This window comes from Halictus rubicundus, chromosome 7 (genome assembly GCF_050948215.1).
Source record: "Halictus rubicundus isolate RS-2024b chromosome 7, iyHalRubi1_principal, whole genome shotgun sequence".
Classification (NCBI taxonomy): domain Eukaryota; kingdom Metazoa; phylum Arthropoda; class Insecta; order Hymenoptera; family Halictidae; genus Halictus; species Halictus rubicundus.
In genome coordinates this window covers 18,970,370-18,990,033 of record NC_135155.1, presented here as the reverse complement: position 1 = coordinate 18,990,033, position 19,664 = coordinate 18,970,370, and the positions used below count along the sequence as shown (strand labels likewise).

Sequence of the window (19,664 nt, the reverse complement as noted above, 5' to 3'; positions counted from 1 at the left end):
TAATTTTAAATATAATCTGTGTGCACTTTTTATTATATATTGTACTGATGTAATAATAATAATATATTATTACATTAATATACAATATCAATATATAATATTCTATATGTTATGTTATATATAATATGTACATATTTATATAATTAGATATATGAACAAATATATGATTATAAATATTATACATATCTATATAATATATAGATATATTTATATAGTATAATATAATAATATTATAATATTGTGTTATTTCCTTTTCCATGACACAATATTTTAATTCTTTGATGAACCCATATTTTAAAGTTTCTAAGAAATGGAAGAAACAAGATTGTAAAAAGCAATTTGCATTATATGTGGAATCTGACATCGTTTATTTTGAAGCTGTATGACATTTTCGAGATCAAAAGAACATATGAAATCGACTTGATCGTTAAAAATTTTTCGGAAGCTTTATGGAAATGAATTATTTCGAAAGAGGGATGAACGAATAAATGAATACCACGATTTCATTTAACAGGCCAGTAACAATTATGTTCTTTAACGTAGGTATATTTACATATATATGCATGCTTCTGCATTTTTCATATAATATACATATACTTTCTTCTATATATTATATATATATATATATATATACTTTTTATATATCATTATCACACCTATAGTTGATTTGTTCCGCGAGGAATGATATGTATGTGACACTGCATAACGCAGCGTGATTCGTTTAAATCCAGCATTCTAAAAATTTACAGGAAACGCTGACTTTCATGTAAAGTGCGTTGGTAATCGTGCGTATACTTAGGTCTGTCGCGCGCGATTAGGCGCGGAGCGATCGCTGTAAAAAATATAATTTGCTAAAAATTAAATAACTCACAGCTAGACACCCTTTCGGCATGTTGTCGCAAGAAACTTACTCTTAATAGCTCTTCGAGAACGCGAAGAAACACGCAATTAATTAACGGAGGATCGCGCGTTATTGCTAATCCACTTGTAATTAGAATCGGGTCGAGGAAAATATCGCGCGTAGAACACCGAGTGCGTAGTATTAAAGATATACAAATCTTGGCCCGTCGAATAACTCGAAATTAGTTTGTATCACACGAATTTCAATTTGAAACCGTCAAATTTTGGATGACCGTGATGTGGACGCACTCGTGATACGCTTTTTGCCATCACTAGTAGTTGTTGCTTAACTTAATGGCCGGGGGTTGCAAAACGATTCTTACTGTGGCTCGATGACTATACCCTCCTGTACGGCCTACGGTGTCGTTTAACTTAACATAAACCGTATAGTTGATGGATAGGAAACGACAAAGTGTACAACATCTCTTAGCATGACGATTTGAAAACATTTCAGTTGTATGGTAAATTTAAAGTTAGCATCAACATAGTGTAATTATTTGTTTTCTTCGTAAATTGGCTAATAGAAGTTACGGTAACGAAAGCAATCGTGATATGTAATCTGAGAATCGGACGGGAATATTTAGCTACCTCAATTACAGATCAATTAATTTTCCACTGCAATGTGCGTATACAAACACTCGGCGACTACTTAAGTACAAAAATAGTAGTTAGATTTAGGTATATATTAGTAACAAAAAGATATTTTTTATTCATTCATTTTTGCTTGAGAGGAGTAACTTCCTTATTGGCTGACCCACGGGATTACCCTTAATAATTAGACCGCGCGTTTTTATGCAAAATAACAATTCTCTGCATTAATTACAAGAAGCTGGAGGTATGTAAAAATGTATTTCCTCTCTTAACAATTCGAATCAATTGAAAATAACAGAGTTTCGTGTTTCAGGTACTCCTTTCTCTCATAAAAGTATAAAAGTAAACCTTGTCTTCACTCTATGTAAATTTTCATTAAATATATGTTGTCATTATACAGCCCTATATCGGCTGATGCAGAGAACTTATGCTCCTTTTTTTCTACGTTTCCCGTCATCGACGGGAAGAGCCTAAGAGGCTGACGTTACGTTGTGCCCCTATCCATCAACTACAGTACTTCCGCAAACTACATAGTTTGTACGTTAAATCGTCAACGAGCGGCTCCTGTCGAGCCAGCTGGCACCAGTACAAAACGCCATCGATTATCGAAAATCGTTAAAAACTGAACGAGCTAGCGAACAAGCCAAACGAGAATGTAAACGTCATCGCGAATTGGGATCATTAAACGATCGATGACTACGCGAAGAAACGGAAACGAATTTACTTTCGTGCACGACGGCGCTTTCGTTTCGCGCCACGCATTCTAATAAATGTCGAGAACGTGTAACTAATCGGAACGTCTTTGTAAACTGTTCAAAAGTTTTCAAGATACTTTCATATTGATGTCGATCGATTATTCTTCGACACATGCATCGAGCGTGCATTATATAAAACTTGTCGTTTCCCAGCAATATCGTACACAACGGTCGTACGTCCCCTCAACTTTTTGATATCCCCCTGTGCGCGACGATTAGTACGTATACGTCATGAATACATTCAAAGTTTGTTTTTTCCTTTCTTTTTTGTAAAATTGTAAATACATTTCGTGTGTTTTCTCGGATCGTTGGCACGCGCTCGTGGTTTTCTGAACAAATTTGCTGGGTTGCTTTTTCGAAATGACTACAGTAGTGCACATTTAAGCGTCCGCCGTTATCCCCTCCGATTCCAAAGAAAAAAAAATATACAATATGGACCTTAATCGTGCACTACTGTAACTCGTTCGCGGTGTCGCGTTACTTGTGTTTACGCGAGTCGTGTTCCTATCATTGTCATCGTGCCGAGTTGGCGAAACTAACGAGGCCAATGCGGCTCTCTCGTCGCAGAGTCTGTTAAACGAACAGCAAACTGTGAAACGGACAGTAACGATTACACCGCGGAATACATACTAGCTTACAAAGTAATCCATAAATAGTACTGTTGTAAGTACTAGGCTATCGAACGCAGGAGAAACGACTTTAACATAAAAGGGAATTTCGTTTCTGAGACACAGCTTCTCGTATCCGAATAATTTTTCTCGCTAGATTGCTCACAGTTTTGGCAAGTTCCTCAAATTTGAAAAACTCGAAGCGGAACCTCGCCGGAAGCGTGTCGGCCCTACTTTCTTTCTTTTTTTCTTGCCTAAATTACTACGTTTCACGAAGTTTCCTCCGAAGATGGCTATGCGACGCGTCGACGGCAATATCTTTACACCTGCGGCCTCAGCTGGAAAAGAAGATCGACGATACTCTCGTCGACTAATGTCGACACGTCCCCAACGTTTCTATCTCCTGTAGCGATCTTCCTCAGGATTCGTCTCATGATCTTGCCGGATCGTGTCTTTGGCAGTGCTGGCGCGTGTTGGATGATGTCCGGTTGGGCAAACGGTCCGATTTTCTCACGCACTGTACACAAATAATAGGGCTGTATTTTGGAATCAGAGTGACCAAACACAAATATAGGCTAAAGCGGAGCTAAAAGTCCGGCAGACATAAAGTACCGCTTTCAAGATTCGTAAATAATAGATACAGCGTCTTCTCTATATATGTCGCCAAGGCCTGGATAATAAACGTCGCGGAACTATACCTACTACCGCGGGGCAGAAGCTCGAGATACCTCGGTTTTTGAATTCACTATATGTATACATCACATATGCCATATACTATAGCTCTTACCTTTCCTCTTTAGTTCGTCTTGGAGTTTCTTATCGAACATTTCGCCCTCATTCGGTGTAATGAAACAGTAAAGGCATTGCCCTTTAACAGGGTGAGGTTTACTGACAACTGCCGCCTCTGCTACCGCAGAATGATCTGTTAACACACTTTCCACTTCCGCAGTGGACATCAGATGACCGGAAACGTTCAACATGTCGTCGATACGGCCAGTTATCCACAGATAACCGTCCTCATCTCGTCTAGCACCTGGAAACAAATATGTTTATGTGTCTATTTAGTCGATAATAACGGACTCGGTTTTACAATATAATAAAACCTTGATCGCTATTAAATTATTTACATGCAGTAGTAGTGTAAACTATTTACAGTATAGAAGTCTCAGAAAGTCTTAATAAAGCTTAATGCTCGTTCGTTGTGTAATTTTTCATGATGATATCACAGGCAAGATCACAATATTTTAAACATTCGTACATAGAAAATAAAGAGCATGAAATTTTCAAGTTATTATGATTCGGAAACGATGGATTTAGTAACGAGATAAACAAATTCGATAATAATTTGTTATCATACACGGACGACATTAACTCGAGTAAATTGTATAACACTAGTCAGCAGTTTATAATTAAATAAAAAATGCCGTGTTTACCAGCGCACATGAGAGTTCATAAAAAGAATGTGCGTGCGTGTGTGTGTGCATACGTCGAGCTTCAATTATCTTCGTACATAAATAGTTGCAAAACCATGGCTTGAACTCGTAAGAAATTTATAGAAAATTTTCAGTAATTTCCATTGCCATGCACCTCGGGTCAACAATATTAAAATTCACATAATCCGTCAGTCTACCGAGCAACGATACATCTATAATAAATTACGAACGATTAGTTCAGCAGTTCTACAGATACAAATCAAACAAAAAACATGCCAATTCAAAAGGTTAAAGCGCGACAGATCTTTGATTCCAGAGGAGAACCAACGTTGGAAATTGACATAATCACCGATGTCGGATTACTGAGATCATCGGTACCATCTGTTCTAATACCAAACCCTAACCAGGCCCAGGAAATACGGGATGGAAATGAAGCCATGTATAACGGACGTTCCGTGTTCAGAGCTGTCGACGTAATTAACAATATAATTGCGCCACAGCTCTTGAAATCGAGACTGGAAGCTTGTCAACAAATGGAGATAGACAGTTTGCTAAACAGACTCGACGGCACTGAAAATAAATCGAAACTGGGTGCTAATGCCATACTCGGCGTATCCATTGCCTGTTGCAAAGCTGGTGCTGCAAAGAAGGGACTTCCGGTTTACAGGTAATTATGATTTGGTAGTCGTACATTTCAGACAGCATATGCATATGCATTTATGACAAAGTTAAGTAGATGAAATGTTAAATATTGGAAAGATTAAAGAAATTGAAGCTATTTTTTCTTTTATAAACTTCTAAAAATGTTTTCATGAGACATTTTTTACAATAAATAATTCGCAGATTTTCAGATAACTTCTTCAAGTAAATTGAGATGAATGAAGTAATTTAAGAGTTATATAAATAAAAGTTATCTGCTTTTCTTTGTTTAGGTACATCGCGGAATTAGCTGAAAATGCAGAACTTTATATCCCGGTTCCCTGTTTCAACATGATTAGCGGAGGAAGGCACGCGGGTAACACGATACCTTGTCAAGAATTTATGATCTTGCCCATAGGTACCAGCAGCATTTTTATTATCGCCTTCTACTTTTTTTTGCGTATATTTCTGATATTACAACATAAAAGTTTCGCTTGACTTTTTAATCTTCTGCAAATATGAATTTACAAAAATGTCTACAGTCCATTTGTAAATTTATTACCATTTTCTATTTTTTTTTCTACGTATATACTTGACATTACAACATGAAAGTTTCATTTGATTCCTTTATTTGATACAAAATGAAAATAGTAAATGCCCAATTTTCGTTCGTGCGATAGAATTTCTGCAAATATGAATTTACAACAATGCCTACAGTCCATTCGTTCTCTTATCCCACGTATCATTTTGTACATCTATTAGGAGCTGAAAGTTTCGCCGACGCGATGAAAATGGGATCGGAAGTGTACAAAGTTTTGGAGAAAAAAATCGCCGCAACTCAGGAAATAAATCTACCACTTCCGGTTAGCGACGAGGGTGCCTTCGCACCCGAATTCGAGGAGGATCGAGAGGCACTTTTACTCCTAGATGAATCTATCAAAGACGCAGGATACGACGGAAGAATAATGATAGCATTAGACATGGCGGCCAGTGCCTTTTACAAAGAAGGTTAGCACGAAGATGTCAAGTATTTACACTTACTGCCAGTTGCTCAATCTTGGAGAATTTTCAAAAATGCATGGTACATAATCATTCTAATTCCAACAGGCGGATACGACCTCGGGTTTAAAACAGAGGACTCCGATCCCGACGACTATATGGAAGCGGAAACCCTGAAAGACCAGTATTTGGAATACCTAGCAGAATTTCCATCCATAGTTTCCATCGAAGATCCATTCGACCAGGAGGATTGGGAAGGCTGGCTCACGATAGCCGATCAAGACATCCAAATCGTTTCGGATGACTTGACTGCCATGAACATTGACCGAATCGAGGAAGCGATAGAGAGGCAAATGGCGAACGCTATTATTCTGCGAATGTCGCAAGTCGGGACAGTAACGGAGGCGATTAATTGCGCGAAGATAGCGAGGATTAGCGACTGGGGATACATCGTGACGACTTGCCAGGCTGAGACGGAGGATAATTTCGTTGCCGATTTGGCAGTCGGTTTGTCCGCCGGTCAATTCAAAGCTGGGGCACCCTGCAGATCCGAGAGGACAGCGAAGTATAATCAACTGTTGAGAATTGAAGAAGAACTTGGGAAAGATGCGAGATTCGCGGGACAAAATTACAGAAATCCTCTGGCTAAATAATTTTGTGTTAGTTGTTTGTTGATAATATATTCACTGATTGTCAGTCAGAGCTGGTTAAAATACTGTTTCAAGTAGTAAATAGCAAAATATTTTTTTGCCAAAATTTGGCGTCCTATTTAAAAGATTATTTTATTTAAGCCGAGCAGAGCCTAAGATATTAAATGGTATTTGGAATATTTACTTGGTCAAATATTACCCAGCACTGTCGTCGATCGGTTAATTTGATGCTACTCCATTAATTGATTCACTTACCATCACCCGTGCAGTAGTACCCATGGAATCGGTCGAAGTACGTATTTTGGAAGCGTTGGTGATTGGCGTAAAGTGTCCTCATCATGCCTGGCCATGGCTGACGGAAGACGAGGTATCCTTCTCCTGCTCCTTCGATTACTCGACCATCTTCATCTAACAGCTCTGGTAAGACTCCGAAGAAAGGGAATGTCTGTCGGAGATAGTGTAATAGATTACTCGATTGATCCATTTTATAATACATACTGTTATCAAACATCAATTTTCCAAACACCTCGCCCAGACCAAGCCCACGCAAGAATAGTTTTTGCATTATTTACAATCTACTATAATTAGTAAAAGGAGAAATCAATTTTTATGTAGCTTCCTTTTCTTGTAATTGATATAGGCAACTTTTACGTTGCACGAACATCCGCATTATGATTCACGATACGTTTCTTTTATTTGAATAAGTTGCATGAAAATGAACAAACAGTCTGATAAAATATGTGGAATATAATAACTTACTGCAGAACCTGGCTTCATAGGCGTAGCACCAGGCAAAGGAGTGATCACGTGGCCTCCGGTTTCTGTTTGCCAGAATGTGTCCGCTATGCTGCACTTGCCATGACCAACGAGATTATAGAACCAAAGCCAAGCTTCAGGGTTAATTGGCTCTCCAACCGAACCGAGTACCTGGAACAAAACATTCCTTAGAAAAGAATTACATCATTATGTAGCACAATAAAAAAAGAAACACATTTCTCGAATCTGCTCTTCATTATTAATTGCAACTTTCTATACTTAGGCGACACGTATATATGTTAAAATACAAGGTCATAAAAACTTTTATAGAGCATAACATCATTTTAAATACGAGACTTTCGTTTCATTCCAATTTTTGCAATTATACAGATTATTCATTAATTCTGACCTACCTTTAAGGTAGATAAATTATGCTTCTTCACCAACTCGTCCCCGAATTTCATCAACGATCTGATCGCAGTAGGTGCAGTGTAAAACTGCGTCACTTTGTATTTGTCGATGACGGACCAATACCGATCATTAGTTGGATAGAACGGTGTACCCTCGAACTGCATATGCAAATTAAAAAGAACACGATATCAATGAAATTTTAATATTCAAATTTTAAAATAGAAAAATTTAACGATACGGTGACAGCATAGGACATATACTACTACTGACAAAAGTTAACATTTTTATACGCAGACACTTAATAAGACCAACTTTGCTAGTATTGCACATGCGTAATGATCAGGATCTCGTATTTCACGTAAAGAAGGTCATACTAATTGTACGCACGTCGTTATTTAACCCTTTGCTGTGTTCAGGTCAATATGATCCTGCGAGGGATATGTTAACTTTTCGCCTTTGTTCAATAGGTGCGTTTAAATAACTTTTCTAAACATGAATAAGAAGAAAACGAATTGATTTCCTAATTTTAGAATTTCATTTTCTAATTTTTGTCAGTAAAGGTACATATCTTGCACCATACGTCAATTTCGTTGCTTTCCATGAAAACTAATAAGACGCGTACTCTTATCAATTAATCGAAGATAATGCGACGAAGAGAGGGACGTTGACTTACGATAACGGAAGTGGCTGCATTTGCCAGGGGACCATAAACAACGTAAGTGTGACCGGTGATCCAACCAACGTCAGCAGTGCACCAGAAGACGTCAGAGGGATGATAATCGAAGACATATTTGAATGTCGTTGCCGCATAAATTAAGTAACCAGCCGTAGTGTGAAGCACGCCTTTTGGTGTTCCCGTGGAGCCGCTGTTTTCGAAGAAAGATAGTAAAATGAAGGAAACATCCACTTTGAAATCTAACATGGATTCCGTTAAAAACATGGTCAAAATGTTCCTCGATACGGTGTGATAAAAATTTTCTGAATTTTTAATAATAAATGCTCATAAATGCATTTTCGAATGCATATTAGCCTCAAGAAAAAGATTTATAAATTATTCACCTAGTGTACAAAATAAAAAGTGGATCTTCAGCAGCCATCCATACAGGATAACACTTATCTTCGGCGTCTTCCATTTCTTCGTGCCACCAGACATCCCGATCATCGTCCCATGGTACTTGAGGAGTTGCCAAGCCATTTCCGCCGCTTGTACCATTCACACCGTTTGTCTTTCCTTTGTAGAGTTAAAGAAAATTTTTTCTTGAAGTTTATCTATGTATTCTTTAATTTTATAATTTCGATGAACTTCCAGATATATCAACACTGCGCTTTCGTGGGACAGACTGTAAATACCAATTCTATTTTCTACTCACCTGCTGTATCAGTTTTGCTCCCTTGCGGACTACTGACCCTCCTCAGGTGAGAGACCACAACACAACACTCGACCACGTGGCCATTCTTCGCAACCTTGCTTAAAGCGTCATCGCAGATGGCCTTCAGCATAAGTAGCTTTTCGCCTCTCCACACGCCGTCGGTTGTCACCAGAACTTTTGCTTTCGAATCCAAAATACGTTCCGCTAAAGAATCTGACGAATACCCTGCAAACTGATTGTGCAGGAATGGCATTACATACACGTTAAACGTACAAATTAATTTGTTACGATTTCCAAATAAATTTACAAATTTTACTCAAGATACACTGGAGTGGAAAATTGCACTCTCACTTGGCCCATTTTGACCCTTAATTAAAAACGTTTCATCTAAACTTTAACTTTTCTACTAGCTGTAATTGTTAAAGCCATAAGCTATTTATATTATTTCGAACAAGACGATTAACGTTGATCTCAAAGAAACATTCATATATATACCGTTGCGGGTAGAAATGATGCAGTTTTAAAAATGAAGTATAGCGGTTGAAAAAATAGTAATTACCACTACACTATGGACGGCACCGATCCTGGTGCAGGCCAACATAGCAACGGGGAGCTCCAAGATCATTGGCATGTAAATAGCAACACGGTCCCCCTTTGTCACTCCCTTCGATTTCAGTACATTCGCAAATCGACATACCTCCTCCAGCAATTTCTTGTATGTCAGTCGCGAATAATCGTCGGGATCGTTGCCCTCCCTGAAATAATGTTACACAATTCGAGTAATCTTCCGCCGACGGTGAGTCACTCTTACGAAATGAATTTAGTATTGGCCAAACACCGATAATAACAAAAACACTCGTGTAAGCATTTTAATCAGTCAATTTGAAACGAATTGATTCACGTAACAACGCCGGAACGCGTTTCGATTTAGAGCCGTTACGTGGGGATGCCAATTACTGTGCCTATATTGATTATACTTTCACTTTCATCTCCTTTTTAATATTTAAAAAATTTTTTAGCAGCATTGCATGTCAGAAACAGATATGAAAATGTATTTTAATGTTTTTGCAGCTTTATCTTGCACCTACACATTAACTTTTTCTATGAATGCATAAAATCTGCAAACTATTCGTAACGATCGATTAATACTGTATCTATTATCATTTTATCGTAACGAAAAGCAATTGTCATCATTGACCAGCACATTTCTTTTAAATATCTAAAAAATGAAGGCCGACAACATTTATTACACAAGAAAAAGTTGTTCAATATGATGAGCCGTACAGAGTATTTCAAGGGCATGAAAATCGGAGGAGATTACGTCTGTATTTGTATTTGTATTCTGTATTTGTTTTCGTACTTTGATCTGCACAATTAAAATTATATATTGGTAGATTTTCAGATACCCTTAGATAAATGCATAAAATCCACAATCTAGTGATAAGTAAACTGCAAATTATTATGCATTTGGGGTATTTACACAGTTTTAAAATACAAGAAAACTTTCGAACTTTAGAATTTTCTAGTTGGTAATTTGAGATTGTTCCTCACCTTGGTCTTTATAAAATAGTCTATACAAATTGAGATTTTCACAAAGATCTAAAGGTCCAAGTTATGTGTAATGTCGTGCTATTATTGCCTTTAAATTTTAAATTATATATAATATATAAAATTGAGTAAATGCATAGAAAGTGATAGATGGCATATTCGAGGGTAGAATTTATTTTTATAAACTTGATAATAAACTTGATAATAAAGTAAATTTTAAAAGACGGTTTCCCGAGTTAGCCGACAGTCTTTCGAAAGGTGAAACTTTTCTGCAAAACAATAACTGGCAACGAACAAAAATAGGTGTAGTTTTGCATCGATAACTATTCAAGAATTTCCTGATACGCTTGAAAAGTTGACATATGACGGTACTTCGAATTTCCATTTGTACAAAATCATGCTGTGGGAATAGTTTATCGTTTTGATTATTCGTCGTGCGGGAAACCTTCGATATCTAAATCGGAAGCGTCATTCGCGTGCAGTTGGTGTGTACATGCGAATCGCTTTTTCCAAATTTAGTCATTCGCTGTTTGCCAAGGTCAAGTTCGAAGTATCGCTAGACCTTGTTGTGATTGTCTGCAAGTCATCAGGGGATACCAGACATCGTCGAGTAGCGTAATTCCGATCATACGATTGAATAGAAATTGTCACGACATAAAGTTACATAAAGATAACGATAGTATACGCTTATAAAATGGTCTGACACCTCATACAGACAGACAGTTATCGAAACAGATAATACTTTGCTACAATTTACTAATACCGCTTTCAGCTAATCAAGCTTATGCAGTTTCGCTTATTCAGACAAATGATTAAACAGAACATGATTACTGCGTTAAATTTTTCGGGTCAAAAACGAAGTTATCAAGTTCTGTTTAATCTTTCGCCTCAATAAACGATATAATTAGTGACGAATAGACAAAAGTTAAAATGTATTCCGTTTGTTACTAATTTTAATGAATAGGTAAGAATGTAATAATTCGACTGCAGATTTTTATTCAAAATAAAAATTGCCAATCTTAATTATAAGCAGCAAAAGTTAAATAAAAATGTATTCCTTTTGTTACTAATTTTAATAAATAGGTAAGAATGTCATAATTTCCACTCTAAACTTTATTGTGATATGTAACATCACAAATTTCTAGCGGTACTATTTCCGCTATGTTGTCACTTTAATGGTTTCGAATCATACTGTGGCATATGTTTAGTATTGTTTGTGGCTCCCAAGAATTCCTTGAAAATATATGTGATCTAGATGTTAGTTCACTGATATTTGTCTATAATACGTTATTACGATACTTGCAGATGTTATCGTGTAAGAGATCGATGCCAAATGAAACCTATTTAAAAAAATGCAAAACTGATGTAATATGCAAAATATGCAAAATGGAATAGATGTTTTCCGAATGACCTAATGAAAACACAAATTTCTATGCGTCTATTCTTGTGAAAATATGCATTTGCATAAACATCCGCAGTCTAGACGACTAATATTTTCAGGTCCTCCTAAGTCCTCCAAAGTCCGTAATTTACATCACAAGTAGTTTTTTAATAGTCACTGCGTATATGAGAAAGAAATCAAGTACTTTGATTAAAGTAATAATATAGGACATTTTAACGTATGTAAAATATCTTCTTAGTTGCTCGTCCTTCGAGAATAATGCAGGACATTGTATAATAACAGCGAATGTTATTAAGATAATGTAGCATGATTAATTTACATTTTTCTTTTTTATTTAAAATAATTTTATGTTAGTATACTTCATAAGGTATGTTATATCAGAAATGATGAGACTTTACGTTGCTTAACGGCAGAAGTAACTTGATGCCAGACCGTTGATTTAAATGTTGACATGAAGCATTGCCGGGGTGCACGTGCAATGGAAATTAATGCAAACGAGTATTCGAAATCGATAGGAGAAAGTCCGAGCTACACTTTAAAGTGAAACAAAATGCTTTATTACAGCGCTTTAGCAAGATCCAATAATTGCAACAGTTCGATTAAAAGAAATAATTTCAAACCGCGATATTCTTAACAAACGACAAATACCATACGATCGTGTTTTTAACTTATGGTTCGATAGTTCTATCAAAAGCATACTATAACAGGAAAATGTTTATCATCGTAATTACGACGAGAGACTTTGACTGTACTGGAAAAAAAGTGACCTAATGTGTAAAGTTCGGTTTTACATAACGTGCTTTACATCATCGTAAAAAGTGATCGCGAAACAAATATGTACGTTCGAATTTTTCGGCTGATTTATCACCATTATATTTATTTGTTTTGCCGCGAGAAAGGATTAGAGAAGCATTAAACTTTATTACTAAAAATGTTCGACGTTACGTAAACCAATGTAATAATATAAACAGTTCGAGCGCGCCCGTTGTATAATTTTGTTTCCTCGCGACGACGAACGCATTTCTAGAAATCTATGCCAACGCCACGTGACATGACGCGATCGTACCACGTGGACTCGACCAATGGGAACATCCATACTGACAATGTGCCAAATTTTCGACGAATCATCGAACATCGTACGATGTAGACGCATGAGCGAACGCGTGTTTCATACTTTCATCCGTCAGCAGTATTGTAGAATGCTTCAAAAGAATTTCCACTTTTCTCACCGTTCCTTACAAAAAGGCAATAGCATTTTAAAATAACAACGTTAGATAAACAAATTTCTATAAATTTTAAAAATAACAACACATCAATTTCATAATCAAGTATATCTTAACGGAACTTATCAGTTTAATAAAGTTCCTCTAATAAGAATAGAAAGCCGCCATAACATTTAATTTGAATGATTCACATTTAATATTTAATAATAATACATTCTTAAGTCAAAAGTAAGTTCTATAAGAAATTCGCTCAATAATTAATTCATTGTACAATTTATCGAGGTTCTACTGTACTCTAAAAATGATTATAAATCTTTCATGAATAAATTATAAGACATGATAAAATATAACCATAGAAGATTTCAATTGCAAAATGTTATAATCGGTTCCCATAAGCATGTCAAGTTGAGTAATGACCGCACGATATAATTATTCAAGACCGTCACGCTTTTCGACACGGTTGATTTGTGATACTCATTTTTCACTACTGTGTACATTTGGTATGTATCTATTATACATATCACATCGCAGAGCATTAACCTTATCGGTCGTTATAAATATATACAACTCTGTTCATTAAGCGTTATGTCTGACAGTTTTCTGCAGACGATAAAAAAAAATGTTTTCCAAAACTGCTGATCTTAGCATTCATATCTGCGAATACGTATCTCTGTAAGAAGTATTAACATCTTAGCAGAACAAACTTTTTGCGACTGCGTAGGTACGAAGTTCAACCATTTTCGATCGGAAATATTTATTAGTTCCTAGCCTTAGTGACTATTTCAGTCAAAAACATACTATTGGACTGCGAATTTTATGAATTTATAACAAAAACGAATTTAGGGACGTCGCCATATGATTTTCAAATTAGTAAGATTATTAAAGAAAACACGAAATTATCACAATTTAAATATCGATAATTTTTTGAAAATCGTAAATGTAGTGCTTCAATATTTTTTGAATCCACTGTACGTCACGGACAAGTTTTATTTTGCACAAAGATCCGGATTTGATTTTTTTGATTTTAAAACATTAAAATGATTAAGAGAATTTTAAAAGATTAATACTTTTGCATTTAGCAAAATTATTAAAGAAAGAAAGAAATTTCGACTTGGATTCACAGTGTAGGGTAATGGATCCAATTACTGTGGGTCCACCAATTACTGTACCTATGTTAATTATAACTATTTTTAAAGCATAATGAATATTAAAAAAGAGATATTAATTTTTTTTCTTTAAAATCAGTTACTTTCAAAATCAGTATAATTAAAATAGGCACAGTAATTGGCACCCGTACAGTAATTGGGTCCGTTACCCTAATTACTAAAGAATAGGCTAATTCGAAAACGTTCGACGAATTTATTCGTCCTCGTGCTCGGACCCATTGTTGTGATACATTTTCGATCATAATTTTTCCCTTACGTCAGCGTTTCCCCAGTTCCGTGACGATTTAAATTTCTACGATCGCGATATTTGAATCGCAAATCGACAGGTCTTACCAGTAAAACGCGATCTTGTCGCCGTTCCCGGTCTTCACATTTTTGTCCAACAGATTGAAACTGATATTGGTCGAGGCTCCTTCCATCCATTTAATAAAAATGTCGCCTTTGCTCAAATGGAAGTTGTACGAGAAAAACTTCTCGTCGACCGCTGGCGTTTCCCAATAAAACTGTTTCGCTATTTCGCCCCAGAACTCCACTGGATTCTTTATAGACCTGAAAAACAGAACGCCAGAACTCAAAAACTGCGTCAAATAATCCATTTTAAAAATACAAAAAGGACCAGATACAAAAGGATTTAACCTAAAGTGGATTCGATTATAGATCCGAAAAACAGAACGCGAGAACCTGAAAGGCTGTGTCCCTTTTCTTTTTATTTCAATAATGTTTCCCTTTTCGGGATACATAGAATTTACATTTATCATGAATCGTTAGATATTTCACTTAATGAAACCTAAATCGGTCATATTCTAATTATTTTCGCCTCTTACTCTACTTTTAGAATTATTTAAAACTCTTAATTGGTTCTAAAACAAAAAAGACGAATTAGTTTCATAGTATTGTTCTCAGGTTGCCAATTTAACCTTAATAGCGGCAGAATATGCATTGTTCGGCGGAGGAAATGTTAAGGTATTCAAGATAGGCGGAGAATGTATCTTGTAACAAGTGGCTACGGTGATCGATAACATTGTTCTATTTCCATATTAGACACCTATGGTATTACAGATTTGCAAGATATCGGAACCGAAACAACTATAGAAATCACTCGATAAAGGTTGCTCGTTATAATGTGGCAATATTATACGACCTTTCATAAATTCAAAGAAATGTGTTCAGAAAAGTTTCTTGATAAATGATAAAAGAGTAAAAGAAATTTCCAAGAGATTATGCTTTTACTTCCAGCTTGTCTGTAGTGAATAGTCCTTGGACTATTCGTGCATTTACGATAAGAATAAATAGATAAAGTACAACTGTGAAGACATTTGAAGAGTTTAAAAATATCGTTATTCTAGATACATTAAAATGATTAAAAGACAAAGTTCATTTTTGCGCAATTTCTACTTTGTACAATAGACTTGGAAAGTTTTTACTTTGCACAAAGATCCACAATGTAATAATGAACTTTTGCAAAGACTCGATAGTTAACAGCTGCTTAGAACCGCGAAGCCTAATTTACAAGGGTTTTATTCGTTTACAGGAAAAATGAGTAGAGTATAGACTACCTTTGCAACGCGGTCAAAAAATTATTTACAGACTGCGTGTATATGCATCTTCTGTGACAGTAAGTGTACAGCCTTTTCAGATGTATTCTACATTTACTGTCACATGAAATACACATATACAGTCTTTTTAAACAGTTTCTTTCTTTTTCATCGCGCGATACAGAAATCTACTATAGGAGTCAAGGTTATCCTACATTATCGTCGACTTTTTAAGCTGATTGAAAGTGAAAATGCATTTTCATTAACCTTCAGTTTCTTAGAATTGACTCGGACAACTTTTAAACCGCATAAAGAACCGCAGTCTAGTGATTACTATCGTGGTACATAGAAGCAAACATCGACTATGTTTCTCTCGATATCGTTGAGAGAATAATTCCGTACTGCCCTAGAAACGCGGATTCGCTTCAGAAACGTACCCTATCACGAGATGCGCCATAATAAACCTTGAATGATACCCTTTGCGCAACGAATCTCTCTTATGAATACATTAACGAGCGCCGAGGGAATGCACTTAATAACCGCGCTGGTCATTCTGCTCACGATTATTGTCAAGCTCCCATTTATCGTTCACCCTCTCTGACAGTCCCCCTCTATAATTTCCCTGGCAGATTTTTCTGATCAGCTGGAGAATTTTCTTAAAAATCATTATCGTCGTTCCTCCGCGTTCGAAATGTCCCTAGCAAAACGATTTTCTTGTCCTTCCGTTCGAGGGAGTAAAAACGCGTCGTTTTTCCGACAATAATTTATAAGCGCTCGCAATGTAAATTTTATTCAATAATTCAGATTGCGACGTGTACAGTCGCTCGCGGAAGTATTTCACTGGCACAGAAAGGCATGATATAGCTCGTTCTTGAAACAGATTCCGTGGTATAACACCTTATGTCATGGTACTAACACGAGAGACAATGAGCCACGATAATAAAAGTTCGACTATAATTTTAATGTTCTAGTTCGTCGAAAGAAGTATTTCCCAGAAGATTCTCGCGTTACTGTATCAGCGAATCGCGTGCAAGGGGTTAAATGTAAACGAGATCATACTATCGATCATTTGCAAGTCACCATAACAATAATCAATATCGAGTTAAGTAATAATCGAACGAGAATTACGTGCTCTGGTATCGGCGATTCTGCGGACGGGTCATTGTCGAAATTATTGATTACGTTCGCGGTTTTCCGATACGGTGTTACGCTTTCGCGGAATTAGGGGTAGAAAGGGGTTGAAGAGGATCAGCTGATGCTACAGAGGGAAGCTTGAGGAGATGGCAAGGAGAATTTCGAACAGGGGGATTCGAAGAAGAATCTCCACTCGCGAGGATCGGGAAACGAAACTACCCTTAAGAAACTACCCCCGAGAAACAGGATCGTAACACTCACTTCTCGTGCATCTCTTTGTAGCGCTTGAAGCTGTCGCAGTACGCGTTCTTCGCGATCTCGGTATTGGGGTAGTAGATGTCGTCGTTCACCATGTTCGTGGATTTAGCGAATTTCTCGGACTGAAACAACCCTTAAAACGGCACCGCGGCGTTTTCGGAGGCTCGGAGCGGACGATCAATAAAACAGCGGGGCTGAAGAGGAAGCGTTACAATGACGGATCCAGGACGCGTTCTCTCGTCTGTCCCGGTTCGAGAGTCGTTCCTCGGTTAGGCGAACGGACAACCCACGGTTTTCGCGAGGACGGAGCACAATGAGATCTGGGTTGAACCGGAGGTGGCACGAAGATATAGCTTCGGAACCGCTCGTCGCCTTTGCTCCTTTCCGCGTTACGGCTCGGCTGATAAAGCGTGACTGAGTTAGGAACGGCGATCAGTGTGGCGTCGTTCGCGTCGTCGGCGTCGTCGCCGTCGGGGAACGCGATGTCGACGTCGCGTCGGGGGAGAAGATGCCGTCAGGGGCGCATTGTTTTCTAGGCTGGCCTCAGCTTTGCTGGACATTCGGATAGCACACGCGCTATCATTACATTCTCAGGGATACATGTGAAATTCCACAAATCTGTTGAACGATAATGTAGAGTGGGGCTAAAAAGTCTCGTTTACCATATAAACCTACGTAACATTTAGTAGTAGCAACTTAATCATACTCTTTGTTCTTTGCAGAAACCAGCATACTTTACTTTTACATACGTTTTTCATTGCTAAGTTATAGCTCAAAATGTTAGTGAACTGAAATCGACTTTTTGCCCCGTGTCAGGGGTTGAAAATCCATTGATTGGGACAAAAAGTCCCTACTAACTAAACTAAATAAACAATAAATTATATATTCCGATATTATTTTAAACAAAACTAAGGTACGAAACAAATGTTTTTTTAGATTCTGCGAGCCTAAACGAAAAATTGTACAATAATCTTGGCTTCTCTTTAACAAAAAGTAAAACTATATCTTTACATATAAACTGAATGTTTGCTGTATCTTAGTTCCATTTGTCAAAGGATTCCGTAGTTTCGCGATAAGGTAGAGTGACCACGTTACCGACAAAATTAGGCAAAGCATGGTTTCACGTGCCTCAACGTTTCGTCCATATATGAGAATATTTTGTCGCTGGTAAAGGGCTCATTCGAAAGAGAAAGGTGCAATGCAGCGCGTGCTGGTCATGAGCTGACGAGATTATGCAGATATTTTGTAATATAAGTGTTAGAACTAGGTCAAAAATTGATGATATACATTTACATATGAAATTCCTCAAACTTACATACTATTCTCTCGAAACATAAGGATTGCATTATAACACTATACTACGTATAAAAGTTTGTTACGCAAGAAAAATGTATAAAAATGAATCTTATGGTTTAAGGCGAAATTGATTTATCGTAGTCGCATAGTTAAATTTCTGCAAATTTCAAAATATCGTAAGATTCGTAATCTTGAGAATCCCCCATTATATCTGCAACATGAGAAATAATTAATTGAATAATGTAAACTCACTGAAAAATATTGCGAGAAAAATGTTGCGCCAACGAAACGTTGGTTGGGTCTTAATGAGTTTAACTTTGATCTCCATGTGCTGGAAATTTCATACTTATCAAATTTCGGGAAGAATTGTTGGGATCCCCGTCGTAAAAAACGAAGACTGACCTCTGGGTATAGATAAAGATGTAGGGTAGCGAGAAACGAACTTGTTGCCTTATGCTCTTTACCCTCGATAACGTGGTATTTTTGTTTGGAATGGTTTTATTGAGCAACAAACATTTTTACGCGTGATTAGAAGTAGTAAATATTTTGGACATTTTAGAGATAAAGTATTGTATCATTTTTTACATTTCTTTTCTTGTTGTTTAGGTATTCTGGTTCTCATGCTCTATATACATTGGTTTGTAATACTCGATGGCTTTAATGCTAACTCGTTTACGGTACTAAACGATTTATAAAAGTTTGTCGAGATTTTTATACTTTCTGGAATCTTTTGCAACACACAAATTTTATAAATTATGATAGTTCACATCTGGAGTCCAATTATCTGTTGTTTAGAATACTATCACTGCACTGCAGATGTTTACAGAGTTTATAATTTTTATCCACAATATTGACGAATCTGAAGTAAAATGAAGTTCTACTTTCTCCATAATTGGTTTTAGCAAATAAACACGTTGACAGCCACGCTAGTACTGATAAAATTCACACAAAATCAGAACAACCTTTTGATTTATTATCACAATTGTAGAT

At 36.7% G+C, this 19,664-nt stretch overlaps 2 protein-coding genes across 2 annotated transcripts; one reads left to right on the top strand and one right to left on the bottom strand.

Annotated features, from left to right (window-relative positions):
- Positions 1-2,723: 2,723 nt before the first annotated feature.
- Accoas (acetyl coenzyme A synthase) lies at positions 2,724-17,800 on the bottom strand. Its single transcript, XM_076790931.1, has 11 exons — positions 17,382-17,800; positions 14,785-15,000; positions 9,672-9,867; positions 9,113-9,344; positions 8,802-8,973; positions 8,416-8,608; positions 7,745-7,900; positions 7,335-7,502; positions 6,831-7,020; positions 3,642-3,887; positions 2,724-3,371 (listed from the first exon to the last, which is right to left on the bottom strand). The coding sequence occupies exons 1-11, from the start codon at positions 17,471-17,473 to the stop codon at positions 3,175-3,177; spliced, it is 2,058 nt and encodes a 685-aa protein (XP_076647046.1). The 5' UTR covers positions 17,474-17,800; the 3' UTR covers positions 2,724-3,174.
- LOC143355811 (enolase) lies at positions 4,059-6,820 on the top strand. The gene is made up of 4 exons (XM_076790932.1): positions 4,059-4,954; positions 5,220-5,344; positions 5,689-5,934; positions 6,034-6,820. Exons 1-4 carry the CDS (start codon positions 4,560-4,562, stop codon positions 6,576-6,578), a joined length of 1,311 nt encoding a protein of 436 aa, XP_076647047.1. The 5' UTR covers positions 4,059-4,559; the 3' UTR covers positions 6,579-6,820.
- Positions 17,801-19,664: the final 1,864 nt, after the last annotated feature.